Here is a 25,040-nt window from a genome sequence, read left to right as displayed (position 1 = left end):
GAAACCTGATTAATAAACTATGGTCCATTCACATAAAGGAGTATACTATGGTAGGGAAAATGAGTCAAAATGGATAAATCTCCCATGACATTAAATGACATTAGATGGAAAGTGGAGAAAGTTTTGCATTGCTTGGAATGATTGTGCAGGGTATTATAAGCCATATTAACAGTTCAAACTTTACAATAATTGCAATGGAGGCTTTGGGGCAGGGGTCAGTCACTGCTATGGCTTAAGCTACAGCATATCATAAACAGACTTGCATTTTAGTAGGAGCAATTTCACTGGACTGTGGGACTAAATTAGAGGGGAGCAAGGCTAGAGGTGGAGAGAAATTAGGACATTGTTGTAGTACCATAGGTGAGAGATGGAAGTGGAAGGTAATAACAAATTCAAGAAATACTAAGATATTGGGGGGGCGGGGAACTAACAAGATTATTTATTGGATGCAAACAATATGGGAAAAGGCTGACTCATGGGTGATGCTTGAACTTGTAGTTTGGGCAACTGGATCCTCTCCATGGTCTCAATTTTAAGCATCTCTCTCTCAAGCAACACCTCTCATTTTTCCAGCTGACTTCCTCTTGAAACTTGACTCTAATTATCCTTCGACCCCTCCATTCCACTGTCTACCACTTTTTTTCTTATTTGCCTCTTTCCTATCCTTTTCATTCTTCCTTAACCAAAATTTGCAATATCACAACTTTGGGTAGGTCCAACTCTCCACCGACCCCATGCCTCTCCTAATGCAGTTTAACAAGACTGGAGAAAGCTATAAGACTCTCCTGATTTCAAATCCACAGCCACATACCTCAAGTGAACCTTTAATGCTACCAGGCAATTGTATTCTTAGTTGTACTTTTTCACTCCAACAGATGACTGTTTCACCAATTCTCTTCATGCCTCCAATCACCAACATCTCCTCTCTTACTCTCACTTTCAGATGATAAACTTTATGATTAATTTTAGAAGAGAATTTTACAGACTTTCACTTCTACCTCTGCCACCTGCCGGCATCATCACCCATGTACTCTGCCTTCCTGCCTGTTACCACAAAGGCACACTCAACCTCATCACAAAAGCAGTCCCTCCACTTGTTCATTGTATCTCATTCTGCCTCATCTTTTCATGGGTACAGTTCCAGAAAATTTCCCATCTTTCTATTACACCACCAAGTTCTCAGTTTTTACTGGATCATTCCCAGGAAGAAACAAATACACCATTAATTTTAACACCTTACGGAAATTTTTTTCTCTGACCCCAATTCCCTTAGAAATTAGGTACATTTCTATAATTCCTCTACACAAAAAAGTTTCTCAGAAATAATTTCTATTTCTCCCATTCTATTTTAAACCTTCTGTAATCTGGCATTTGATCCCATCATGATACGACAAAGCATTTGTCAATCTTTGTCTTACTCAACATACCAAAAGCGTTTGACACAATTAACCACTCTCTCCTCCTGATTACACTTTCTTCACTTGACTATCTCCATCAATGAATATTAGGTGTATGTGTATGTGTATTTCAGTTTATAGGTCTCTAGATCAAGAGTATTCACAAGAGAGTAATGCACATTACCTGGAGTTCCTAGACTTTCAGCTGAATGCCAGAAATGATTGGGACTTTGGAGATGTCTCTCTCTTGGAGAGGTTGAGTATATTTTTGCATGTTTGCAGGAAAGAGAATAAACCGTATTTGGTGACTGTAAAAATGGATTACAGCCATTATAAGTACTGTCCATCAAATATTTCCATTTCTCATACATTCTGTCTATGTGCTAGGATTGTATTTGTCTGTCCTCTTAAATTTAGGCATGACCATGTGACTTGATTGAGCAAAGAAATGTGAGAAGGAGTCTCATTTGTCACTTTTAGGCAGGAGATTTAAAACCCAATGAACAGGTTCCCACTGGTGGTAATCATAACAGCACAAGCCAACACGAAAACTGTGCTATGATTTGTCCCTGAGTGACTTTGACAAAAAGAGCTCCCAGACCCTCACGAGACATAGTATTAGAGAGAAACAAACTTTTGTTGTGCTAAGCCATTGAGGTGTTGAGTTTGTTACCACAGCACAACGTAGGCCATCTTGACCAGACCACCCTCACTCACTGCCATCCTGGCTTTATTCTTGTTCCTCAAAGAATAGATGTGTCTGAACCTTAGAACTTGCTCTACCTGTGCCCTCTGCCTCTAGCATTCTTCCCCCAGAGGTGCTTTTGGATAACTCTCTCTCTCTCTCTCACACACACACACACACGCACACACACACACACACACACACACACACAACTCCTTCAGACCTTTGCCCAAATCTCACCTTCTGCACGAAGCCTACCCTGAACACGATGTTTAATATTGAAACTTGCCCCTCAGCACTCTGAAATTCTCTTAAACTTTCTCTAAGATTTTTACATATAATTATCACCTTCTTATATATACAATCCTGCCACGTAACAACATTTTGGTCAAAGTTAGACCACATAACATGGTGGTCCCATAGATTATAATGAAGCTGAAAAATTTCTATCACCTAGTGATGTCATACCTGTCTGATGTCACAGCACAACTATTTTAAAAAATAGATTTGTTGTAGTGTGGGCTGGCTGGTTAGCTCAGTTGGGTAGCACGTAGTGTTGATAGTACCAGTGTCAAGGGTTCGGATCCCCACACCCACCAGCTGCCAAAAAAAAAAAAAAATCTAGTGTAACCTAAGTGTGCAGTGTTTATAAAGTCTACAGTAGTGTACAGTAACGTCCTAGGACTCACCACTCACTGACTCACTCAGAGCAACTTCTAAACCTGCAAGTTCCATCCATGGTAAGTGCCCTATACAGGTGTACCATTTTTTTAAATCTTTTATACTGTATTTTTACTGTACCGTTTCTATGTTAGGATATAATTAGTAACACTTGCCTATAGTATTTAGTACAGTAACATGCTATAGAGGTTCGTAGCCTAGGAGCAGTAGACTGTACACACAGGTGTGTAGTAGGCTATAACACCTAGGATTGTCAAGTACGCTTCTATGATGTTAGCACAATAAAGAAATAGCCTAGTGATGCCTTAATGACCCATTGCTAAGTGACACATGACTGTATTTTAAGTTATGTATTATACCTAATGTTTATTTTATGTGTATTCTGGTAGAATGTAAGCTCTGCAAAGGCAGGGATTTTTGTACATTTTGTTTACTGATGTAACTCAAATTTCAGAGTATTCTATACAATTTGGTAGTTAAATATTTTCTAAATAAATTGAAAAAATGTTCTGAGGTTCCTCAGAAAACTAAAAAATAGATTTACCTTTTGACCAGCAATCCCACTACTGGATGTATACCTAAAGAAATGAAATTAATATATCAGAGAGACACCTGCACTTTCATGTTCATTGCAGCAGTATTGAAAATAGCCAAGAGATGGAATCAACCTAAATAGCTTTCAATGGATGAATGAATAAAAAAAAGTGACACACACACACAATGGAATACTATTCCGGTATAAAAAAATAAAATCCTGTTATTTGTAGTAACATGGATGGAACTGAAGACCATCATGTTAAGTGAAGTAAGCTAGGCACAGAAAGACAAATACTGCACAATTTCACTCATGTGTGGAATCTAAAAAAAAAAAAGTGGTTCTCACAGAAGTAGAGAGTAGAATAGTGGTTACCAGAGGCTGTGAAGGGAAGAAAGGGGAAGGGGAGGAGAAGAGATGGATTAATGATTACAAAGCTACAGGTAGACAGGAAGAACAAGCTCTGGTGTTCTAGGCTGACTATAGCTAATAATATTATATTGTGCTTTTCTAAATAGCTAGAAAAGAGGATCTTGACCATAAGTAGCACAAAGAAAAGGTAAATGTTTAGGTAGTGGATATGCTATCTGCCCAAGTGAATCACTGTATGCATTGTATGCATATATTGAAACAACACCCTGTACCCCACAAATATGTACAATTAGTTATAAATTAAAATAAAATTTAAAAAAAGAAATTGAAAATACAGAATGGAAGAATATAATTGCGAATCATATATCTAACAAGGAATATGTATCAAGAATATGTAAAAAATTCCTATAACTCATAAAAAGATAAATAACTCAACTTAAAAAGTTGGCAAATGATTTGAATAGACTTCTCCAAAGAAGATATACAAATAGTCAATAAACACATGAAAAGATGTTCTGTATCATTAGCCATTATGGTAATGAAAACAAAACCATAGGATACCAATTTGCACCCATTAGGGTGGCTATTATAAAAAAGACAACAATACCAAGTGTTTTCAAGGAAGTGGGGGAATTAGTATACTCTTGTATTGCCAATGGGATTGCAAATGGTGTAGTTGCTTTGGAAAAGAATTTGGCAGTTCCTCAAAAAGTCAAACATAGAGTTACAATATGACCCAGCAGTTCCACTCATAGGCGGAATATATACCCAAGAGAAATGAAAATATATGTCCACACAAATAATCAAATGTTTATAGCAGCATTACTCATAATAGCCAAAAAGTGGAAACAAGCCAAATTTTTATCAACAGATGAATGGATAAACAAAATGTGGTATATCCATATAATGGAATATTACTTGGTAATAGGAAAGAATGAAATACTGATACATGTTACAACATGGGTGGGCCTTCAAAACATTATGCTAACTGAAAGAAGCCAGTCAAAAAGAACACATATTATATGATTCCATTTATATAAAACATCCAGAATCAGCAAATCTATTGACACAGAAAGTAGATTAGTGGTTGCCAGAGATTTGGGTTGTGTGTGAGGAGCAGGTGAAATGGGAAGTGATAATGTGTGGAGGTTTCTTTGCAGGATAATGAAAGTTTCTAAAATTATACTGTGGTAATGTTTACACAATTCTTTGAATTTATTAAAAAACACTGAACTGTACATTTTAAATGAGTGAATTTTATGGTATGTGAATTATCTTAATAAAATTGTTTAAAAAAGAAAATTAAACAAAAATTTACAGATTGGGAGAATATAACTACTAAACTTGTATATGATAAAGGACTTGTGTCTACAATATATAAAGAACACTTGTAACTTGGTAATAAGAAAAACAACTCAAATGATCAATGGGTAAAATATTTAAATATACACTTCACCACAGGAACTAATAAGTTCATGAAAATATGCTAAACATCATTAACCATTTGGAAATTAAAACCACATTGAGATATTACTGCACATACTCTAGAATGGCTATAAAAACAAAAGACTAAAATATCATCTGTTGGAAAGGATATGAAGAAATTAGAACCATCATATGTTGCTAGAGGGAATGTAAAATGGCACAATCACTTTAGAAAATAGTAGTTTGTTAAAGATTTAAATATGGATTTACCATATAACCTAGCATTTCTACTCTTAGACATTTACTCATGAGAAATGAAAATATATATTCACACAAAAAATTGTATAATTTTCATATAAGCATTAGTCAAAATAACCCAAACTGGAAACAATCATAAGGTACAGCAGCTGGTGAGCAACTGTAAATTTACTGAAATCATTAAAAAAACAAGTTAATATTATGCTTAATCAGAGGATAACAGGCTATATCGCTTTGAATATCCATAGACAGCTACTTCACCCAAATCTTTAATTAAACATTTTAATACATCAGAAATTTTGGCTTTAGGTAGTTACTTTTGTTTCTAAATTCCTTCTATATTTTCACTCACAGAATCATAAAATCTCTGGGTTAGAAATGATCCTGTAAGTCATGTAATCCAACCACCCTTCTATTATTTGAATGCCATATGAAATATCTCCACAAAGTGATCATACTTGAATAAATGTTGCTAAGGAAATTTCATTATTTATTAAGTCAAACCATTCTATTTTTGTCTTGTATTAACTGTGAGCAAGTCCTTCTATACATTGAATCAGTATAGTCTGCATGTAACTTCTCTCTAGTTCTTTTTTGGAAACCAGAAAAATCAAGTCTAACTCTTTTTCTACATGACATTTTCCCAAATGTTTGAATGTATCTGTGTCATTTCTGTTCCCCATTTTGTTCCTTTAGTGCTCAATGGAAATGATTATCATGGATGCAATTTTATTACAAAAACCACCTAGACAGAATTATAAAGATGGGTATGCTTATTATAAGAATTTTAAATTATAAGGCGTGAGCTAAATCCAAACATCTAGGTGTCATACAATGAATATATGTCCCTGGTTCTATTCTTATGAGAGTCATTGCCAGTCTCATAAGTTATACTATCACGTGGAATATAATATGCAGTAAAGGCTTTTGTGTTGATGTTCTATTCCATTCCCTAGATGTAATTTAGCATTCCCGGTTGCTCCTGATTGCTCTTATATTTAATTTGTTTCTAACTTTGTTAGTATTGCAATCTCTTTCCCTCTGTTTTGTGTCATTTATGAGTCTTCTAAAGCTGCCTTCTTCACCTTAATCTTGGTTATTGATAATTGTATATTAAAAGTGGATAAATATTTATCTCCTACTACAATAAAATATCTCTTCTTGAGTAATTTTTGTTAATCATCTTTTGAGTGAAGATATACAAATAGATATGAACAAATAGAACTCTGTTATTTTCTGGTTATTATTTCTCTATGTTGTAAAAATATATTCTGATAACATCTTCAAATTTTGACTGAAGCTAAGATATATTTAAAATGTTCCTTTATTGATTAACCTGATACCTCTATAACCTTGTGCATTGTTGGTGGGAACGTAAAATGGTGCCACCACCATGGAAAACAGTATAGCAGTTTCTCAAAAAAAATTAAAAAGAGAATTACCATATGATCCAGCAATTACACTTCTGGGTATATATCCAAAAGAACTGAAACAGTAACTTTAACAGACATTTGTGCTCTGTGTTTATGGCAGCATTGTTCAAAATAGCCAGTCAGTAGAAGCAACCCAAGTGTCCACTGACAGATAAATGGATAAACAAAATGTGGTATATATATATATATATATATACACACAATGGAATATTATGTAGTCCTAAAAAGGAAAGAAATTCTAACACATCCTACAAAATGGATGAACCTTAAAGACATTATGCTAAATGAGAGAAGCCAGTAACAAAGGACAAATACTATATTATTCCACTTGTGAGGATACTTCAAAAAGTTCATGGTAAAATAGAATTAAAAAATAATACAAATCTTTTCATGAACTTTTTGAAGTGCCTTTGTATATGAGGAACTTAGAATGGTCAAAATCATAGTGACAGAAAGTTGAACGATGGTTGCCAGGGGCTGGGGGAGGGGAGAATAGGTAGTTATTGTTTAATAGGTACAGAATTTCAGTTCCAGAAGATGAAAAATATTCTGGAGATGGATAATGGTGATGATTGCACAACAATGTGAATGCATTTAATACCACTAAATTGTATACTTAAAAATGGTTAAACTAGCAAATTTTATGTTATATACATTTTACCACAATTTTTAAAAGAAATTAAAAATGCATTCTCCTTAAAAATGATTTAAATTAGAAAAATGAATTTCTCAGAATTGCAAAAAAAAAACCATAAAGGTAGTTTAATATGGCTTGTTCTAGGTGAATCACTTATATACTTTTAATAGTCTCAAAGTAACTGCGATAGCTTAGTTATAGAACTTACCAGTATAAAATTATTCCAGTATACCAGTATAAATACCAGTATAAAACCAAATCTACCAGTATAAAATTAATTGAATTAATTAATCCTTTGTTTAAAAAATTAAATCTATTTCATTTTTTGAAATTTTGATTTCTCTTCTATGTCCTTGTGAGTCACCAAACTTCACTGACATTGGTTTTGAGATGCACATTTGTCTCCTATAATCTTATAAATCATTTATTTGGACCTTTAATGACTAATTAATTCTCAGTGAGGAAAGTATTATCTTAAGTTTTCAATATACTCTATGAGCATTTTGCTTTCATTTATGCTTTTGGTGATAATTCTCTTAGGAAAGAGAGACTGAAATCAGAACTTGGCAAATCAAATTTATTTCTCTTATTTGTTAGCATTACATTGTGACAAAAGTACATGGTGTTACTGTAGATCTTAAGAAGCAACATGACAAATATATTCTTCAGCTACTGCATTTTCTATATTTATAATGTATTAGTAGAAGAAAAAGTAAGAAAACGAAAAAGTAAAAGAAAAAGAAAAAAAGAAAAGTAAGAGGGGTAGCAATACAGTTAAATAATTATCACATGAATGAATCACTCAATGATCAATCAACTAATAATATAAGTGCATGCTACTTCCTCAGGTCTTTGATGACTTTTAAAGGTGATATGGTAAAATGTATGGTATAATTTATGTTCCCTCAAGGAGACTAAAGTGTAATGAGACTATTATTGTGCAAGATAAGTGTAAGTCATTGGAAATTATTGTATGATCTGCTATTTTTAAATCTAGGCTGTAAGTGCTTTAGGGTTTAAGAGAATAATAATAATACCAAAATTTAGGAGAATTACAAAAAAAAAAATTCAAGTAAGTGGAAATTAGCTAGGCCTGATAAATATCGAGGATTTGATCTATAAAGGAAATAAAAAGTGATGTTTCTATTTAGGAGAAAAACATGAGTATAGAAACATGGGAAAAGAATGGAAACTCTGATTATAATTCTAGAAGAAAATTTATTATGAAGTTTATTATTATGCTGACGTGGGTTGAAAAATATAAAACTAGGATTGTTAACCTCAGATCTAAATTTAAAGTGGTCGGTTTTCAGGATTTTGGTAAACCTCCTGTAACTGTGAAAAAAATGTGTGTGTGTGTGTGTGTGTATACATGGGATATTACTGGACGAAAGTTTTCTACCTTGTATCATAGTCTCAGAAAGGTCTAAGTCACACTGAATTGTACAAACACTGATGTAAAGTTTGACAAACCTTGAAGATGTGATTACACAGTTTTTGGCGAAATGGAAGACCAGTTCTGGAGACTTATTAAATCAATGTGTTTTGGCAACAGAAAACAAATGTAGCTCTCTGTCAATAAAATTTTATTTAGGGGAGATCATCATAATAGTTCTCTGTAGGAATGATGAAAATAGAGCAACTTGAAGAGAAGTTAGTAAACTAAGTAACCATTACGTCTTTAACAAAGCTTATCATTTGCATATCCTTTATTTCTTGTTTAAGACTCTTGCAACCAACCTTTTAAAGGCCTCCTTTACCTCTTTGTTCCTAAGTGTATATATAAGGGGGTTCAGCATGGGTGCAATGATGCCATAGAAGAGGGAAACCATCTTTCCCCGGTCTTTGGAGTTGTGTGAAGGTGTTTGCAGGTACATGGAGATAGCTGTACCATAAAAAAGTGACACCACAATTAGATGGGAGCCACATGTCCCAAATGCTTTTTGTTGACCTTCAGGAGATTGGATTCTCAAGACTGCTTGAGCAATAAAAGCATATGATATAAGGATGAGTGTCAGGGGTAATAGATGGAAGAGCACGCTAACGAAGAATAGTTCAGCCTCATTTGCTGTTGTATCAACACAGGACAACTTGAGCAGTGCAGGGACTTCACAGAGAAAGTGATCTATTACATAAGGGCCACAGAGTGGCAGCTGGAGAGTCAAGGTAGACAACCACACTGAGTTACCGAAACCAGTAATCCAGGATGCAGCTGCCAACTGGAAGCAAAGCCTTTGGTGCATGATTACTGAGTAATGGAGAGGCCGGCAAACAGCTACAAACCTATCAAAGGACATGACTGCCAGCAGAACACACTCAGTAGCCCCCAAGGCCAGAAACATAAAAAGCTGGGCCACACAGCCACCGTAACTAATTATCTTCCTGGTGCTGCATAAATTTACCAGCATTTGTGGAACTGTACTTGTAGTATAGCAAACATCTAGAAATGACAGATTGGTAAGAAAGAAATACATGGGGGTATGGAGTTTGGAGTCCAGGCGTGAAACTAGAATAATTGTCAGATTGCCAAAGATGGTCACAATGTAAGAAATCAAGAACACTATAAAGAGTGGAAACTCCAGCCATGGTTGATCTGAGAAACCTAACAGAATGAACTCCCGTGGAATGCTCTCATTTGCCCAATTCATGATTAATGTTTCAACTCTTGGTTTCCTGAAGCATAAAATTTAAGAAATCAATTAACACATATTTATTGACTATTTCAATTACTTATAATCACTTTACTACTGGTTTGAAGACATAGAACTAATATTGCTTGTAAGTTGAAAATGTTCACAATTAAGTATTTCTAAAACAATTTTTCTCTATCTGTATCAGCACTTCAAAAGCGAAAACCAAAACTTAAAAAATAAATTCCTGATTTAAACAACTTTCATAAAATTTGTTCTTTGATTCTTTGTCATTTGGTTAATCTTTGTACTATTTTCTGCTTAGACAGCTATTATTAGGAAGAGTCCACCATAATCCCTACCTCATTACTTTATCATTCTAATTTCACAGTGTCAAGGAGATTGCCTTGTCATCTGAAACAATTAAAATTATTTAGACCATCCCAAAACTATGTAGATAGTTTCTAGCAAGTTATCAGACGTGTTTCAAAGAAATAAGTTTTTTGTTTTTGTTTTTTTCCTTCTTAGGACTTCATAGAGTCAAAGTAAAAAGATATTAGTAGCATGGAATTCGAAACCAGACAAACCTGGGTTCAAGCCTCTACAATATAAGTCATTAATTATATCATCCTGGGCATGTTTCTTATTCTCTATGAGCTTCAGGATCCTCACCTACGAAGGAGCATAATAATGCCTTCCTCGTGCAGTGGTGTGAAGTGCACCAGGAAAGAAACTATAGTCATCCAAGTCCTCTGAGATGCTCAGAGAGGAATTGCTTACGATTTGCAAAATTCTTAACATCCTAGAGTTACCAATGGAAAACGACTCTGAGTTGGGAACTTACCTTCCCATTCCCTCCACAACTCTGAAACCATCAACTTCAACAATGGAGGTAACAGTAAGTATCTGACGTGAAGCATAAGTGTGATCTTTAATGTGAATTGCCTGGCATAGTGCCACACAGCAAGTGAATAAATGTATCACATGATGCAGGAACTCCAAGACGTTCAGGGCAGAGGCTATTCAGAGCCCTAAATTTGCTGGAGGTACTAATACGAGGATACTTCAAAAAGTTCATGCAAAGATTTGTGTTATCTTTAATTCTATTTTTCCATGAGCTTTTTGAAGTACTCTCATATAAGTCAAAGCCACCAGTAGAAAATTTACCTACCCAGTCATCTACCTAACTCTATCCTCTATTATTTTATTATTTTGCTAATGTAGAAATGTAAGTTTAATAACAGAAATATAATTTTTGAATTACCATTCGATGTATATTTTAATTTTGCTTACTTATTCTATACCTCTTAGTACAGAGTGACAGGGAAAGCTTTTGTAGTCCCTCAAAAAAGTTCCATTCAATGCAGCTGTCAATAAAATGAGGTATGTGATATTGATTTAAATTCAGATATAGATATGAATGTACAAAAATATTCAAATCTTCAAGGGAGAAAAGCAAGTTTCTGAACGTGCACTTAACATGCTCCCATTTACATACATACAAAATTACCTGCAAGTGTACAGAAGTATTAAAAGTTGTTACCTCTGGGGAGTGGGAGTGGAGAGAGCGTGTAAATCAGACTTTAATATTTAACTTTACTCCTACTCTTTCTAATGTTTAATAAGCAAATATTATATTTTTATTTTTAGTGAAAAATTATTATTTATTATAAAATAACTTTAAATGCACTCATTTACTCATAGTCTGCATTTTACTATAAAGATCAGCATTGCTTTAGACTTTGATACTTTGATACTATAACAAACAATTTCTATATGAATTTAGCATTTTATATCTTAATAGATTCTTAAAACAGCCTGAATTAATCTGCATGGACATTTTCTAAAAGCTGGAATGTGAAGGCATTTGGCATCTTATTGGCCAAAAAAAAAAAAAAACAGCCGATGATTATAGGAGTTCTGAAAAGCAAGCAAATGGAATCAGTACAAAGAGATTTCATAACCTCACAATTTCCTCAAGTTATTCAAGTGTCGAAAATGCCCGCAAGTTCATATAATTAGGGTGATTGTATGCCTCAGTTTACCTATGACTGCCGAGTTTATTCTTGCTGTCTCAATATAATTACTAATAGAATCCTTTTAGCCTCAGAAGTGTTCTTGTTTGTATAAGTTATGAGGTCTCCCTAACTGTAATATTGAAGAATGAAATAATTTTTGACTGATTGTTTAGGAGAAATCTCATCATTGAGGACATTTTGTGTGTTTTCTCTTCTAACCTAGACTAACGGCCTTTCCTAACCAGCCCTAGATCTGGCATTTCTTCTCCAGAATTCAGCCAAAAGATGGATTCTGCAAGAATTCCTCACTGATGAAGATTACAGAAGAGGGAAGAATTCTATTAACTTTTCACCCTTTCTCACTGAGGTGAAATAATTACAAAAGTAATAAACTTACTTTTGTTATTATCAATACAATGAAATTGGTTGGTGTGGACTGTTATAGGTAATGTCCCTCTATGACCCACAGCAGTGAGGGCACAAAGAAGGAAAATAAATCAACATTGGAGAAGGCAGGAGGGGATACTGATAATGGGCCAGAGGACACTGCAGGAGAAGGGACCTACTGGGAAGATTGCAGTGCACCTACTTCTCATATTCTGCTTTGCTCACTTTGGGGGCAATTTTTCCCTTCTTTCAAACACCCGGTAACCCCAATACATACCCACTCTAAAAAAAAAAAAAAAAGATCTTTTGATTAAAAAGTTGAAATATCATTTTGTATTCAGAAAGTTCAAGTAATTTGAATTGTTATTCTCATCACTAACATTAGATTGGAAAGGATTTGTTAACAACTGAGACAAACTAGGAAACCTGTGTCTCTGAAATGCTAGTAGACAGACTAGCAGATTATTTACCCAATTAACCCATGTTGATGGCTCCCAGTCATGGCTCAAAAGGCCACATAGCCCACTTCTCTGCCCTGTGTAGAATGCTGTTTGCAGCGTACTCAGAGAATATTATTCTTATTTTCAGTAACAAGTTTTCCCTCAGTCAACATAGAAACATATTTTAACACTGTGAGACAAAACGGATCATGCAGAAAGCATAGCAACTGTGTCACAACAGCAGGTAAGGAAAAGTGAGTATTTTAAAAGCAGCAGTTGAAAAAAGCTGTTTGGATTTTTAGAACTTTTATCTACACATAACTCAGCATATTTCAATTTATATTGCCTAGATAAATACAAACTATCGCCACCTGATTACCTGTACATTGGTAGGCATTACATTCATTAACTACATGCTGGATTTTCTTACTCTATGGCTGATATTTGAGGATTCAGAATGAGGATGTTCAACAAAGTCTTGGAAACTTCTTTTTAAGTTGTTACTATGGAAAGAGAATTGAGATAACAAAGATGACAAAAGTTGAAGTTCAGATTCTGCTACTAAGTCACTGCACAACTGGGCAAGTTACTCTGTGCCTTTGGAAAACATTTCAATCTTCTGTAACACTTGAGTTTTCTGTGTTCCATTCAACATTAAAAATTGTTCATGTCTCAGTTTGCTCAAATTATCAGGCCTCTGTGAATGTTTGAATAGCTTTTAAATACTACGTTGAACTCCCATCTTCCTGCTGTAGTACAAGGAGAAGTGGTGAGTAATTTATTCACACAACATTGCAATTTGGCTTAGAATAGAGAGGAAAGTTTGTCAATGTTTTTTCCATTTCATGAAAGATTAATTTTGCAAGCAAAATTAATTAAAGCCTTTCTAAAGGCTTAAAGAGGTAATTTTCACAAACTAGGCCATTATAGACAAGAGGTTAGAACCCAAGACTGCTCTGCTCTAAGGTTTTAATTTCCAGTAGAGATAACAAATTAATATAAAAAAATAAACGGAATTACGAAACTGAGGCTGAGTCAAATTTTTCTAAGTGATATAATTATAAACAACCCATATTATAAGGGCCCAAAACACTCAAATTTCATAGTATGTTTTACATAATAATTTTCAGAAAAGTGTTCTACATACCTCCATTGTAAGCATTAGAGATAGGATGATTTGTGTGTCTGTGTGTATTTCTCCAAGAAGCCTTAAGTTCAAATAGGACTAATGAGAAGCATGCAGATTCAACAACCTCTTCATAAGCTATTCAGTTGTAAAACTGATATCATAAAGTTTGTTCAACATCCCTTTGTTTCACTCTTTAATGGCAAATTATGAGATTTCCATTCAGGACTAACTCAGAAAATATGAGAGTAGGAATAAAGTACTGCAGACCACCAGAATGTGTTTTTCTGGAGTCACATTGCAAAGTGTTAAGGTATTTGCTGTTCTTTTCAGAGTTCTCCTCATCAGGTTTGCAAAATAAATGAGAATAATAGAGACCTTTATGAATGTTGGTGTGTGCTCTGGTTTACAGGGGAAGGTAAGAATCCTCATGTGATTTATATATCCAATGAGAAGAGAGAGAGAGAGAGTGCAGTGATATTTCATTTTTAGCTGAGATTTGCTTTACAATACCCTTTCTCTGGGGACCGTCTCCTTAACTTTTTCTAAGACAGAAGGAAATGACAATAGGGACTAAAATACCTTATCAAATAAAGTTTAAATCGTGTGCCATCAAACTGGGAGTTAGTTTTCTTTTGTGAACTACTAAGTGAGTTCTGTGAAACCACAGGAAAAAAGCAAACCTGTTCATTTGCTCTAAAATCCTATCTGAGGTCAATGCCTACACAATAAAATAGACTTCCATTTAATTTGCCATAGAAGTATTTTTATTACCCTGGTTTGCATAAGTTTTATTTATTATATGGACAAATAGTTCACTTTTCTTTCACAGATTTTGCACTCTAGGCTTATTTAAAAAACTCTCCCTTGGTTCAATGCAGTTTCCTAGATATTTTTTGGCAAAATTTGAAAAATGGTTCATGTTTTTCTATAGTTTCTTCTATCCAGGATTATTTTTGTATGGTCTAATATGTAGTTCTATATCAACTTTTCACACGAATAGATATAGGAAAGATGTATTTATATTTATGAAAAAGGTGAGTACACTATCTCTTATATAAAAAGAGCTTTTACAAAGTCTGAGAAAAAATACAAATAACACAATAGAAAAAAAGCCAAATAATATGAACATACAATACAATGCAGAATAGCAAATCTATATGAGAAGATTTTAAATCCTAAAATATTCAAAGAAATGTAGTGAAATAACTATGATAAATCACTTAGAATGAAAAAAAAAATTGTAACCAGTTGTAACTCCTATTCCTAACATCATTGAAGGGAAAAGACTACTCTCAAAAATTATGGGTAGAAATGTAAAGTGTCACTTACTTTTTAGAAATAAATAGAACAGTGAATCTTGAAAGCACACTTATATTCATCAGCCTACCAATACCATTCATGGAAATATATTCTATGTAGTGAAATTACCAGTATATAAAGACATAATAAGAATTTTTATTGTAGCAATATTTGTAGTGGCTAAAGATGGAGGAAAATCTTAGTCGCTCAGTAGGGAATTGACTAAATAGTAATCTGAGCCAGAAGTATTTGTTAGTGATATTAATGAGTGAAAACAAAGATTCAAAGAATAATAAATAACAGAATCTTAATTATATAAAACAATGACTAAAATGCTCCAGATATAATTTTGTCTATTGTATGCCTGTATGAGATTACATGAGAGTGAAGAAAAATAAAGGACACTTATTAGATGCTTAATATGGGCAACCTGAAGGGGCAGATATCTATGAATGGAGAAGGAAGGGGCATCAAGTAAAGTGAAAAAAAAAAAAAAACTTAATCCACCAAAAATATTGTATAATATTTTAAAACTCCCCAAACTAATAACAGTGCTTACCTCTGAAAGTAAGAGTGCGCTGATGCCCATAGTGGTGGGCTTCCTTTTTTCTTACAAGTTCTTGTAATGGTTAAGTAATTTAAATAAAATAAATAGTATTTTAAATAGAAATTAATAGTATTTTAAAAAGAAAATAGAGGGCTAAGAAAATAAGAAAATATAAAAAAGACGAATCTTTTGTTCACAGAATGGATCAAGGTAAATAAGCAAAATTTTCAGTAGTTCTTAAAACTCAGTAGTTCTACTTTCATTAACACTTTAAGCTAGTCCTTGTCATCCACATAACATGTTCTCAGAGACCATTAAATCAAACAAATACCCACACGCATTTGTGGTAGTAGCCCAAGACCCTCCCTTGCTTTTCTCCAATATGCTATTCTTATATAAGTAGTAATACTCAGTTATCAAGGGCCTAGAAATAGCAAAGTATCTGCAGAGTTTAATAATAATAGTAGTGATATCGGTGCTCAGTATCCTCACATTTGGCAAAATAGTTACACTTTTATGTTAATTTTGTTGATGTGGAAAAGGAGGCTTAGGAAGGTTAAACAAACTTTCGTAAATTAGCAGACTTTGTCAGAAAACCGAGATATACTATGAAATCTACATTCTGGTTCATTTAAATTTATTTTCCCCATTCTAACTAGTGCTTAAGGATGGTTCTTGCTAAACCCACCCCCTCCACGCCCACTCCCTACCCTCATTTCCCATAGGACTACTTATTGGCATAGCTCTCTCTTGTTTTGTAAAGAAAGATCTCCTAGAACAACATAATTATAACTTAGTGTATTAAATTCTGACCATCTAATCAGTTACCTCTCTCCGTTTCAGAATGGAACGGGCCTGGCCACGGTGATATTTTAGTGACTAGCCTTGGGGGTTGGATCCCTCAGGGTTAGATCTCAGGAAGAACTTCCTATGTAAGGGGGAACAGAGCATTCAAAGAGACAAACCTGTAATAGTACATTAGAGAAGACCAAGTATTAAATACCTGAGAGACAATTTAAAAATCTAAAAGCCTATGGTCAGAGGCAATATCAAACTTAGAGATAATATAGTCAAATCTCACTGCCAGGTGGATATGGAATCCAAAAAATAGCATATTGGAAAAAAGCAAGGGGGGGTCTTGGGCTACTACCACAAATGTGTGTGGGTATTTGTTTGATTTAATGGTCTCTGAGAACATGTTATGTGGATGGCAAGGACTAGCTTAAAGTATTAATGAAAGTACAATATCCAAACCTCTTTCTCAGTTCACATTTCCCCTTTTATGATGGGAAGGTTTGGCACATTACATTCAGCATGTAGAGACTCAGATAAAGCTTGGAGTATTATTGAGTTAGATGGGTTCCCATAAACTAATACTATGACTCATACAAATTTTAATTACTGCCCCAGGAATTAGAACAGCCGTGGTTCTGAAAGGATTTTGGTATTTTCATTTATGTAATCTTGGCATCTTATCCCAGCATGTTGGGTATATGTAGAGTTCAGGACAGGGTCTAGCTAGGGATTCAAGAATGTAGGGATTCAAGAATGGGGGCTAGTCTATGGCCATACCACTCTGAATGTGCCCAGTCTTGTCTGATCTTGGAAGTCAAGCAGGGTTGGGCCTGGTTAGTACTTGGATGGGAGGGAAAAAAAAAAAGAATGAGGCTAGATACAAACGCATAGGAAAATTTGGAAGTGGTGTGAGACTGAGAACCTTGCAGATTTCTAATGACCTTTGAAATAGCATTCTTGTTGATGAAAGCATCGGAATGTGTAAATGTTTTAGGGAGAGAGTCGAAGAAATCCTTAGCAATATATATCTCATTCTGATGCCTGCATTGTGTTGGAACATGCTTTACATTATTCTTTGCACTGAATGTTCAACAGAAATTAAGTTGAAAGAAACTCTCTTATGCATATAAATAATGAACGCTCTTTGAAAAGAAATAGTGAGGGAGAAAATCCCTCATATTTTATATTAAAAAAATTTTTTTTTTTTTAGAAATTTACTGAAAATTAGAAGAAAATTCTTTGGTAATAAGATAGGATGACCAGTTGTGTTTCCTGTAAGGGAAATTCTTATAATGGAATTTCCAGAAGATAATGGAGACAATGGCTCAGGTTAAGAGGAAAAAAGGGGATGTGGGGAGATGCTGAAATTCTACTAAAATTGTAAAGATCTCTGCATACTGGAACTTATAAGAGTGATGATTTCAAAGCAGTAAATAGTAAGATCACTTGCATAAGATCATCTCTATGTTTCATTTTACTGTTTCTCTGTTGCTGCTGTAAATACAATTGACTTTTGTTTGTTTGTTTGTTTGTTTTTGGTGGTTGACCTGTAGGGAGATCCAAACCATTAACCTTGATGTTACAACACCATGCTCTAACCAACTGAGCTAAACAGCCAGCCTAAATACAATTGATATTTATACATTGATTTTTTTTCCAGTGACCTCGATGAACTCCTTGATAATTATTCTAATAGTTACTATGTAGACTCTGCATTTTTAACACACACAGCATGGTATTGACAAAAATGACAATTATATTTTTTTCCATTTAATTTTATTTCATGTATTTTATTTTTCTTATCTTATTACATGAGCTAGGACCATTAGTGTAATGCTGAAAAGAAGTAGTGATAGTGAGCCTCCTTGTCTCATTCAATATTTTACCATTGTGTATGATGTGTGTTGCAGGTTTCTTGTAGGTGTTTGATATGGATTGAATTGTGTTCCCCCAGTTTTATATAATAGAAGCTTGATCCCCACTGTGACTGATAAGAGGGTGGGAAATCTCCCAATTATAGTAATTGAATGATAAGGCCTTGAAGAGATGATTAGATTCTGAGGACCATGCCTTAGTGAATGGATTAATAATGGTGGTCATGGGTGTGGTTCTGAGGGCTTTAAAAGGAGAGCATGTGAGAGTCTCTCTCTCTCTCCCTGTCTCTGCTCTACCATTTTCTGCCCTGTGACACCCCTGTGTTGCCGTAAAGCCATCACCAAAGAAGACCCTCACCAGATGTGTTCCCTGGATTTTGGGCTTCCCAGCCTCCAAAATTGTAAGCAATAAGTTTTGTATTCTTCAAAGTACCCAGTTCCAAGTATTTTGTAATAAGCAACAGATACAGGCTAAGTCAGGAAATTGGTACTAGAGAGGTGGGGTGTTGCTTATAACAAATACTTGAAAATAGGGAAGTGGCTTTGGAACAAGGTATTGAGGAGAGGCTGGAAGAATTTGAAGGAACAGGCTAGAAAAAGCCTAGCTGCTGGTGAGAGTTTAGAAGACAAGAAAACTAGGGAAAGTTTGGAAGTTCGTAGAGACTTGTTGAATGGTGGTGACCAGAAAACTCTCCGAAATATGGATGATGAAGACCATTCTAAGGAGAAATAATGTGTTTATTGGACACCAGGACAAAGATCACCCTTGCTGTGAACTGTCAAGAAACTTGGCTGCATTCATGCTCAAAAAGTTTTATGGAATGTGGGACTTCAAGGTGCTGGTGACCCGGAGTATTTGGCAGAAGAAATTTCTAAGCAGCAAAACATTCAGGAAGCTGCATGGCTACTTGTAAAAGCCTACACTGAGTTACAGCAGCAAAGGCATGACATAAAGCCAGAATTTATAATTAAATGGAAGCAGAGTATAAGGACTTGGAAAATTTGCAGCCTGACCATGTGGTAGACAAGCAGAGAGCATTTTCAGGAGAAAAATGAATTGGTACAGCCAAGCGACCATTTGCTAAGGAGATTAGTACAGAAGAAAGGGATTATCAAGAGGAGGGGGAAACAAACAAACAAGCCCTTGAAGGCATTTCAGAGATCTTCCAGACTGTATCTTCCATTACAGGTCCAGAGGCCTAGGGAGACAGAATAGTCTTGGGGGACAGGCCTGAGGCTCCCTCCATGGGCTCAGTGCCAAGGGCCATCTTAGGAAATTGTTTCCAGCACCAGAACCTGGCTGCTCCGGCTGTGGCTAAATTGGCCCCAGGTGTGGCTGGACCCACAGCTTTGGAAGATAAAAGCTGGAAGTCTTGGCAGTGTCCACGTGGTGTTAAGTCTGTAGGCTCACAGAATGCCAGAGCTGTAAAGGCTTGAGAGCCTTCACCCTGATTTCAAAGGATGTATGGAAAAGCCTGGGGGCCGGGGAAGTGATCTGTCACAGGGGCAGATTCATCACATACAGCCTTTGCTAGAGCAATGCCAAGAGGAAATGTGGGGTCAGAGTTGCAGCAGAAAAACCCCACCAAGGCCATCCCTAGTGGATATGTGGGAGCGTGACCTCCATGGAGACCCCAAAATTGTGAGGCTACCAGTGTGCAAAGCCAGCTGCAAGAGCTAAAGCTTAGCTGAAGACCAGTAAATCCATAGGCCTGAGGACTTGGGTACCCAACTCCTGCACCAGCATGCAGAGGACATCAGACATGAAGTCAAGGTACATGATTTGCCAACTCTGAGATTTAATGCTTGCACTGCTGGGATCCGGACTTGTTTGGGCCCTGTTACCCCAAGGGCTTATTTCTCCCTTTTGGAACAGGAATATATACCCTATGTTTGTCACACCAATGTATCTTATAAATAGATAACTTGTTTTGATTTTACAGATGGGACTTTGGAGTTTGGACCTTTGAGTTGAAACAAGTTACGACTTTGGGGATGCAATGAATGTACTTACCTGGGAGAATGACACAAACTTTGGGGGCCAGGAGTGGAATGATACGTAGTGAATTGTATCCCCCAAGTTTTATGGATTAGAATCCATTGCTAGTCGAGAGGAACTACAATAAATTCCAAAAGGAATTTTTGAGAAAAAATAAAATTAACCCAGGTGAAGAACACAACAATGCAAGAAGGTCAAATGAAACAGAAAAAGGAAACAAATTAGTAATTATAAATGAATGTTGAATGGGAAAAACATTAACGATAATATCTTATAGGATTTAAAGTTTATACAAACTAAAAAGGCATAAAGAGAATAATAGAAGGCAGGATGAGTCAAGTAGCATTGAAGTTGTCTAAGGTTTTAGCATTATGAGAAAGTAATAAAAGTCATAAATTGTATTAGTCTGTAATAGGCCAAATATGCACATATAAGATTCAGGGTAACCACTGAAAGAATGCTAAAGAATGTAAAACTAACTAGTTAATATAGGGAAAAATAATGTTTGAAAATTGATAAATCCAAGATAAAGACAAAGAGGAAAAAAGAGTACACAAGTGAATCAAATAGAAATAAACAGTAATATAGTTATAAGTAAATATATAAAATAATATAGCTATGAATTCAAATACATTAGCAATTACAATGAATGTAAACAGAGTAAATAAAGTAAAAGTTTAAAATTATGAGATTGTAGAAAAAATATCCAACTACATCTTGCTTACAAAACAAGCCTTAAATATAAGGCCACAATGTTTGAATGTGAAGGGATGGTAAAAGGCACATCATGTAAATGTTAATAAAAATAAAGTTTAAGTTGCTTTACTGATTCTTTTTTAAAAGTGCACTTTAAGGCAAGATGCGTAACTAAAGAAGAAAAGCAGTATTTTGGAGTGACAGAGGAGTCAATCAAGCAGGAAGGCATAACAATTTTAATTCTGTATATACCCAAAAAACAGTTATTTAAAATGTGTACAGGATAAATAGTTAAAAAATAGAAAATGACAATTTTACAATAATACTGGGAGACTTCAACAGAACTCTTAAAAAAGTGCATAGGAAAAGCAGACCAAATTTCAGTATAGATAAAGAAGATTGTAAGGGGGCAAAACTTTACCTCTACCCTCTTTGGATCTATCTGAGAATTAAATTGTCCTAAGACAGATTAACAGGAGGAAACCATACAGATTTTTTTTACAAGTACATGGGAGGCCTCACAGCAAAATGGAGACCCAAAGAAGTGCTTAAGTACTAAGCTGAACAAAGAGAGGTAATTGTGGAATAGTAACTAAAATATATCGGGAGACTAAAGGAAGATAGAGTTATTTTAACAAGGCCTATTTGTATGGCATTCTCTTGGATATGACTTCCCATCTCTGGTGATAAGAACATTTCTTTTAAAGTTTTATCTCCTCTTAAAAAGGGGAGGTCAGAGTGCTCTTCTTGTACTTGCTGTTTTTCAAATGCCTTTAGGTCCAAATAATAATTATGCCAAAGTGGCATATTTTGGGGTGGGATATTCTGCCAATCATCAAGATATAAGATATAACAGAAAAGCCATATGATCATCTCAATTGATTCAGGAAAAGTATTTGACAAACGACATCATCTATTTTGATAATAACTCTCAACAAGATAAGAATAGAAAGGAGCTTCCTCAAATTGTTAACGAGTGCCTATTAAAAATGTATAATAGCATCCTTGATGAAAAACTGAATGCTTTCCTGCTAAGATAAGAAACATGACATGGATGTCCACTCTTAACCTGTTCTATGGAACATTGTTCTGGAGATTACAGACAGTGTAATAAGGCAAAGCAAAGAAAAGGCATCCAGACTGGAGAGGAAGACGTAAAATAGTTTACGTACAGATGACATGATTGCCTATGTAAAAAAGTCAGATTGAGTCAGTCTACAAAAAGGCTAGTGAAACTAAATGAATTTAGTAAGTTTGAAGGATATAAAATAAATACACAAACATTCAATTGCATTTCTTTATAGTAGCAACAGATAATTAGAAATTAAAACTGAAAATACTTTTTACATTAACATTAAAAATATGAAATTTTTAGGAATAAATCTGACACTTCTTCCTCATCTCCACTAAGCCATTTTTTTCTGTACCACCTTTCTGCTTGTTCCTTTTAGGTAACCAATCTTTTTAGTTTTCTTTTATGAGAATACACCCATGTTATTATTTTTTTATCCCCCTACTTTCTTTTATTAAAGGCCACATACTATAGATACTTTTTGTATTTTGTTTTTTACACTTAGTAGTATATCCTGATCACTGTATATTGATTCATAAAGATCTTCTTCCTCCCTTTTTACAGCTGTGTAGTAGTCCATTATGTGACTATATCATAGTTTATACAACCACTCTCCTATGTATAGGTACTTAGGTTGTTTTCAATAATTTTAAATTATAAGAAATGTTGCAATAAGTAACTTTGTACATATGCATTTTTGTATTGAAGGAGATGTATTTTCAGTTTCTTCAAGTTCCTAGACATGGGATGGAAAGATAAGTGCATATGTGATTTTGTTAGATATTTCCAAATTTTCCTCCAGAGATGTTGGACTCATTTATGTTCCCAGCAGAAATGTAAATGAGGAGTCTGGCTCCTGGCTAAAAACCTATGTGTGATTTTTAAAGTCTGACCACAGGCAATTACAAAGATTTTACCTGGCAGAACTCATGGGAGAAAACTACCCTCTCCACACCAGACTTGGTGCATAGCCAATACATTGCAGTCTCTGAGAGGAACTGCCACCAAGGACCCAGGGCCCCCGACCATCCATGCTCTTATGCATATCTGCATTTTTACCCTGGGCACCTCCTTTCAGAGGCCTTTTTATCTGGGCCCTCCTGCTGAGGTCTTTCTCAGATGCCTTTGCCAGTACTTCCATATCTGGGAATGAGATGGTAATCGTGACAATTTTCTTCACTCTTACTCAGTATTAAGTACTTTCCATTTCTGTACTTTCCTCCTTTCCCTTCCCTCAGCTCCTGGTCCTTTAAAACTGCAGGAGCCTTTTGTTTGGCGTGCCATCAGCACCGAGAAGATTCCCCAGGTTCGTGCTGCTCCATGGGGAGAAATGGAAGGAGGGGCACTTTATCCAGTTAAGCTGCCGAGAAGATTCCCCAGGTTCGTGCTGCTCCATGGGGAGAAATGGAAGGAGGGGCACTTTATCCAGTTAAGCTGCCGTATAACATTATCACACTACCTGACTAAGGGCTTGATTGTTTCTTTAATTTTGGCTTTTGTTTTAATGGGCAACTCCAACAACTGGTGGCTCTGCTCAGCTCTCTCAAGCTCAGCTGAGCTCCTGACAGTATGAGGGCGCCTGTTTCCATAGAGCGTCACTAAAAGAACATGTTGATTAAAAAAAAAATTTGCTGGTCTAATGAGTGAGAAATAGTATCTCAATGTTTTAATTTGCACTAGTCTAATTACGAGTGCATTTAGATATTTCTTTTATATGTTTGAGAACCATTTTTTTGTCTGGTTTGTGATCATTTGTGGCATTTCTCCATTTTTTGTTTTGATCTTTGGTCCTTTCTTCTTCAATGTTTCTTTACATATTAGAGAGATTAGCCCTTTGTCTGTGCTACACACTGTGAATATTTTTCTCCTATTTTTGTCAGTTGTCTTTTAATCTTGTTTATGATGTTTTTGCCATAACTTAAAAATCATTTTGTGTAGACGAATTTGTCTATTATTCCCTGCCCCCACCCCTGGATACAGAGTCATAGTTAGAAAACCTTTTCTTACACATATTCAGGAGGAATTCCCCCATGTTTCCCTCTGATACTTGTACGATTTTATTTTTATTTAGATCCCCAATCCATTCAGGGTTTATGCTTGTATTGGGTGTGAAGTAAGGATCTAATTTTATCTCTTTTTCAGATGGTGATCCAGATGTACTATTAAAAACAACTTCATCTCCCCACACCAGCCAGCCACTAAAAACAGTAACAATTTCATCACTTGTTAAGACAAGTGAACAGATATGATGTTGATGGGGGGAGAGGGAGGGAGGAAAAAGAGCAATTGGTAAAGGGACATGAAAATCAACTACATTGTATATTGATAAATTAAAAATAAATAAATAAATAAATACATAATAAATAAATGAAAACAATTTCATCTTCCTCCAGTAATTTAAGATGTCATCTTTGTCAATACTAAATTACCATTTTATTTGGGACTAATTCTGGACTTTCTATTCTGTTCCACTGGTGTACTCATTCACCAGTACCACATTATTTTAATTATAGAGCTTTATGATATTAATATCTACAAGGGTCTGTGCCCCTTTACAGTGTTACCAAACAAAGAAGTGTCCGTCATCAGCTGCACCAAGTGAATGAACAGTCTCTCACACTGAAGTTTGCAGTGATAAAGAACAGTGTTTATTTGAATGACCTGTCAGAGGAGAATGAAGCTAAAGGAACTTGGAATCTCGGACTCCCACATGGCTTAAAATCACAAGCAT

At 35.1% G+C, this 25,040-nt stretch overlaps 2 protein-coding genes across 2 annotated transcripts in view; one reads left to right on the top strand and one right to left on the bottom strand.

Moving 5' to 3' along the window:
• The window catches only part of LOC134377893 (zinc finger protein 184), a 944,311-nt gene that overhangs the window by 381,769 nt on the left and 537,502 nt on the right, over positions 1-25,040 (top strand). Inside the window, exon 8 of the mRNA XM_063096687.1 lies at positions 13,654-13,667. Within this exon, the coding sequence (XP_062952757.1) occupies positions 13,654-13,667 (14 nt within the window). The remainder of the gene's footprint in view (positions 1-13,653; positions 13,668-25,040) is intronic.
• LOC134377914 (olfactory receptor 2B6) lies at positions 9,133-10,071 on the bottom strand. The gene has a single exon (XM_063096725.1). The coding sequence runs from the start codon at positions 10,069-10,071 to the stop codon at positions 9,133-9,135; it is 939 nt and encodes a 312-aa protein (XP_062952795.1).

The sequence above is a fragment of the Cynocephalus volans genome, chromosome 5, assembly GCF_027409185.1.
Source record: "Cynocephalus volans isolate mCynVol1 chromosome 5, mCynVol1.pri, whole genome shotgun sequence".
Classification (NCBI taxonomy): Eukaryota; Metazoa; Chordata; class Mammalia; order Dermoptera; family Cynocephalidae; genus Cynocephalus; species Cynocephalus volans.
Note: the sequence above shows the minus strand (reverse complement) of the source record. Positions and strands in the feature narration are given on the sequence as shown.

What these genes read in the sequence shown, in the direction of transcription:
- LOC134377914 (XM_063096725.1), bottom strand. Translation starts at nt 10,071, where the DNA reads ATGAATTGGGCAAATGAGAGCATTCCACGGGAGTTCATTCTGTTAGGT.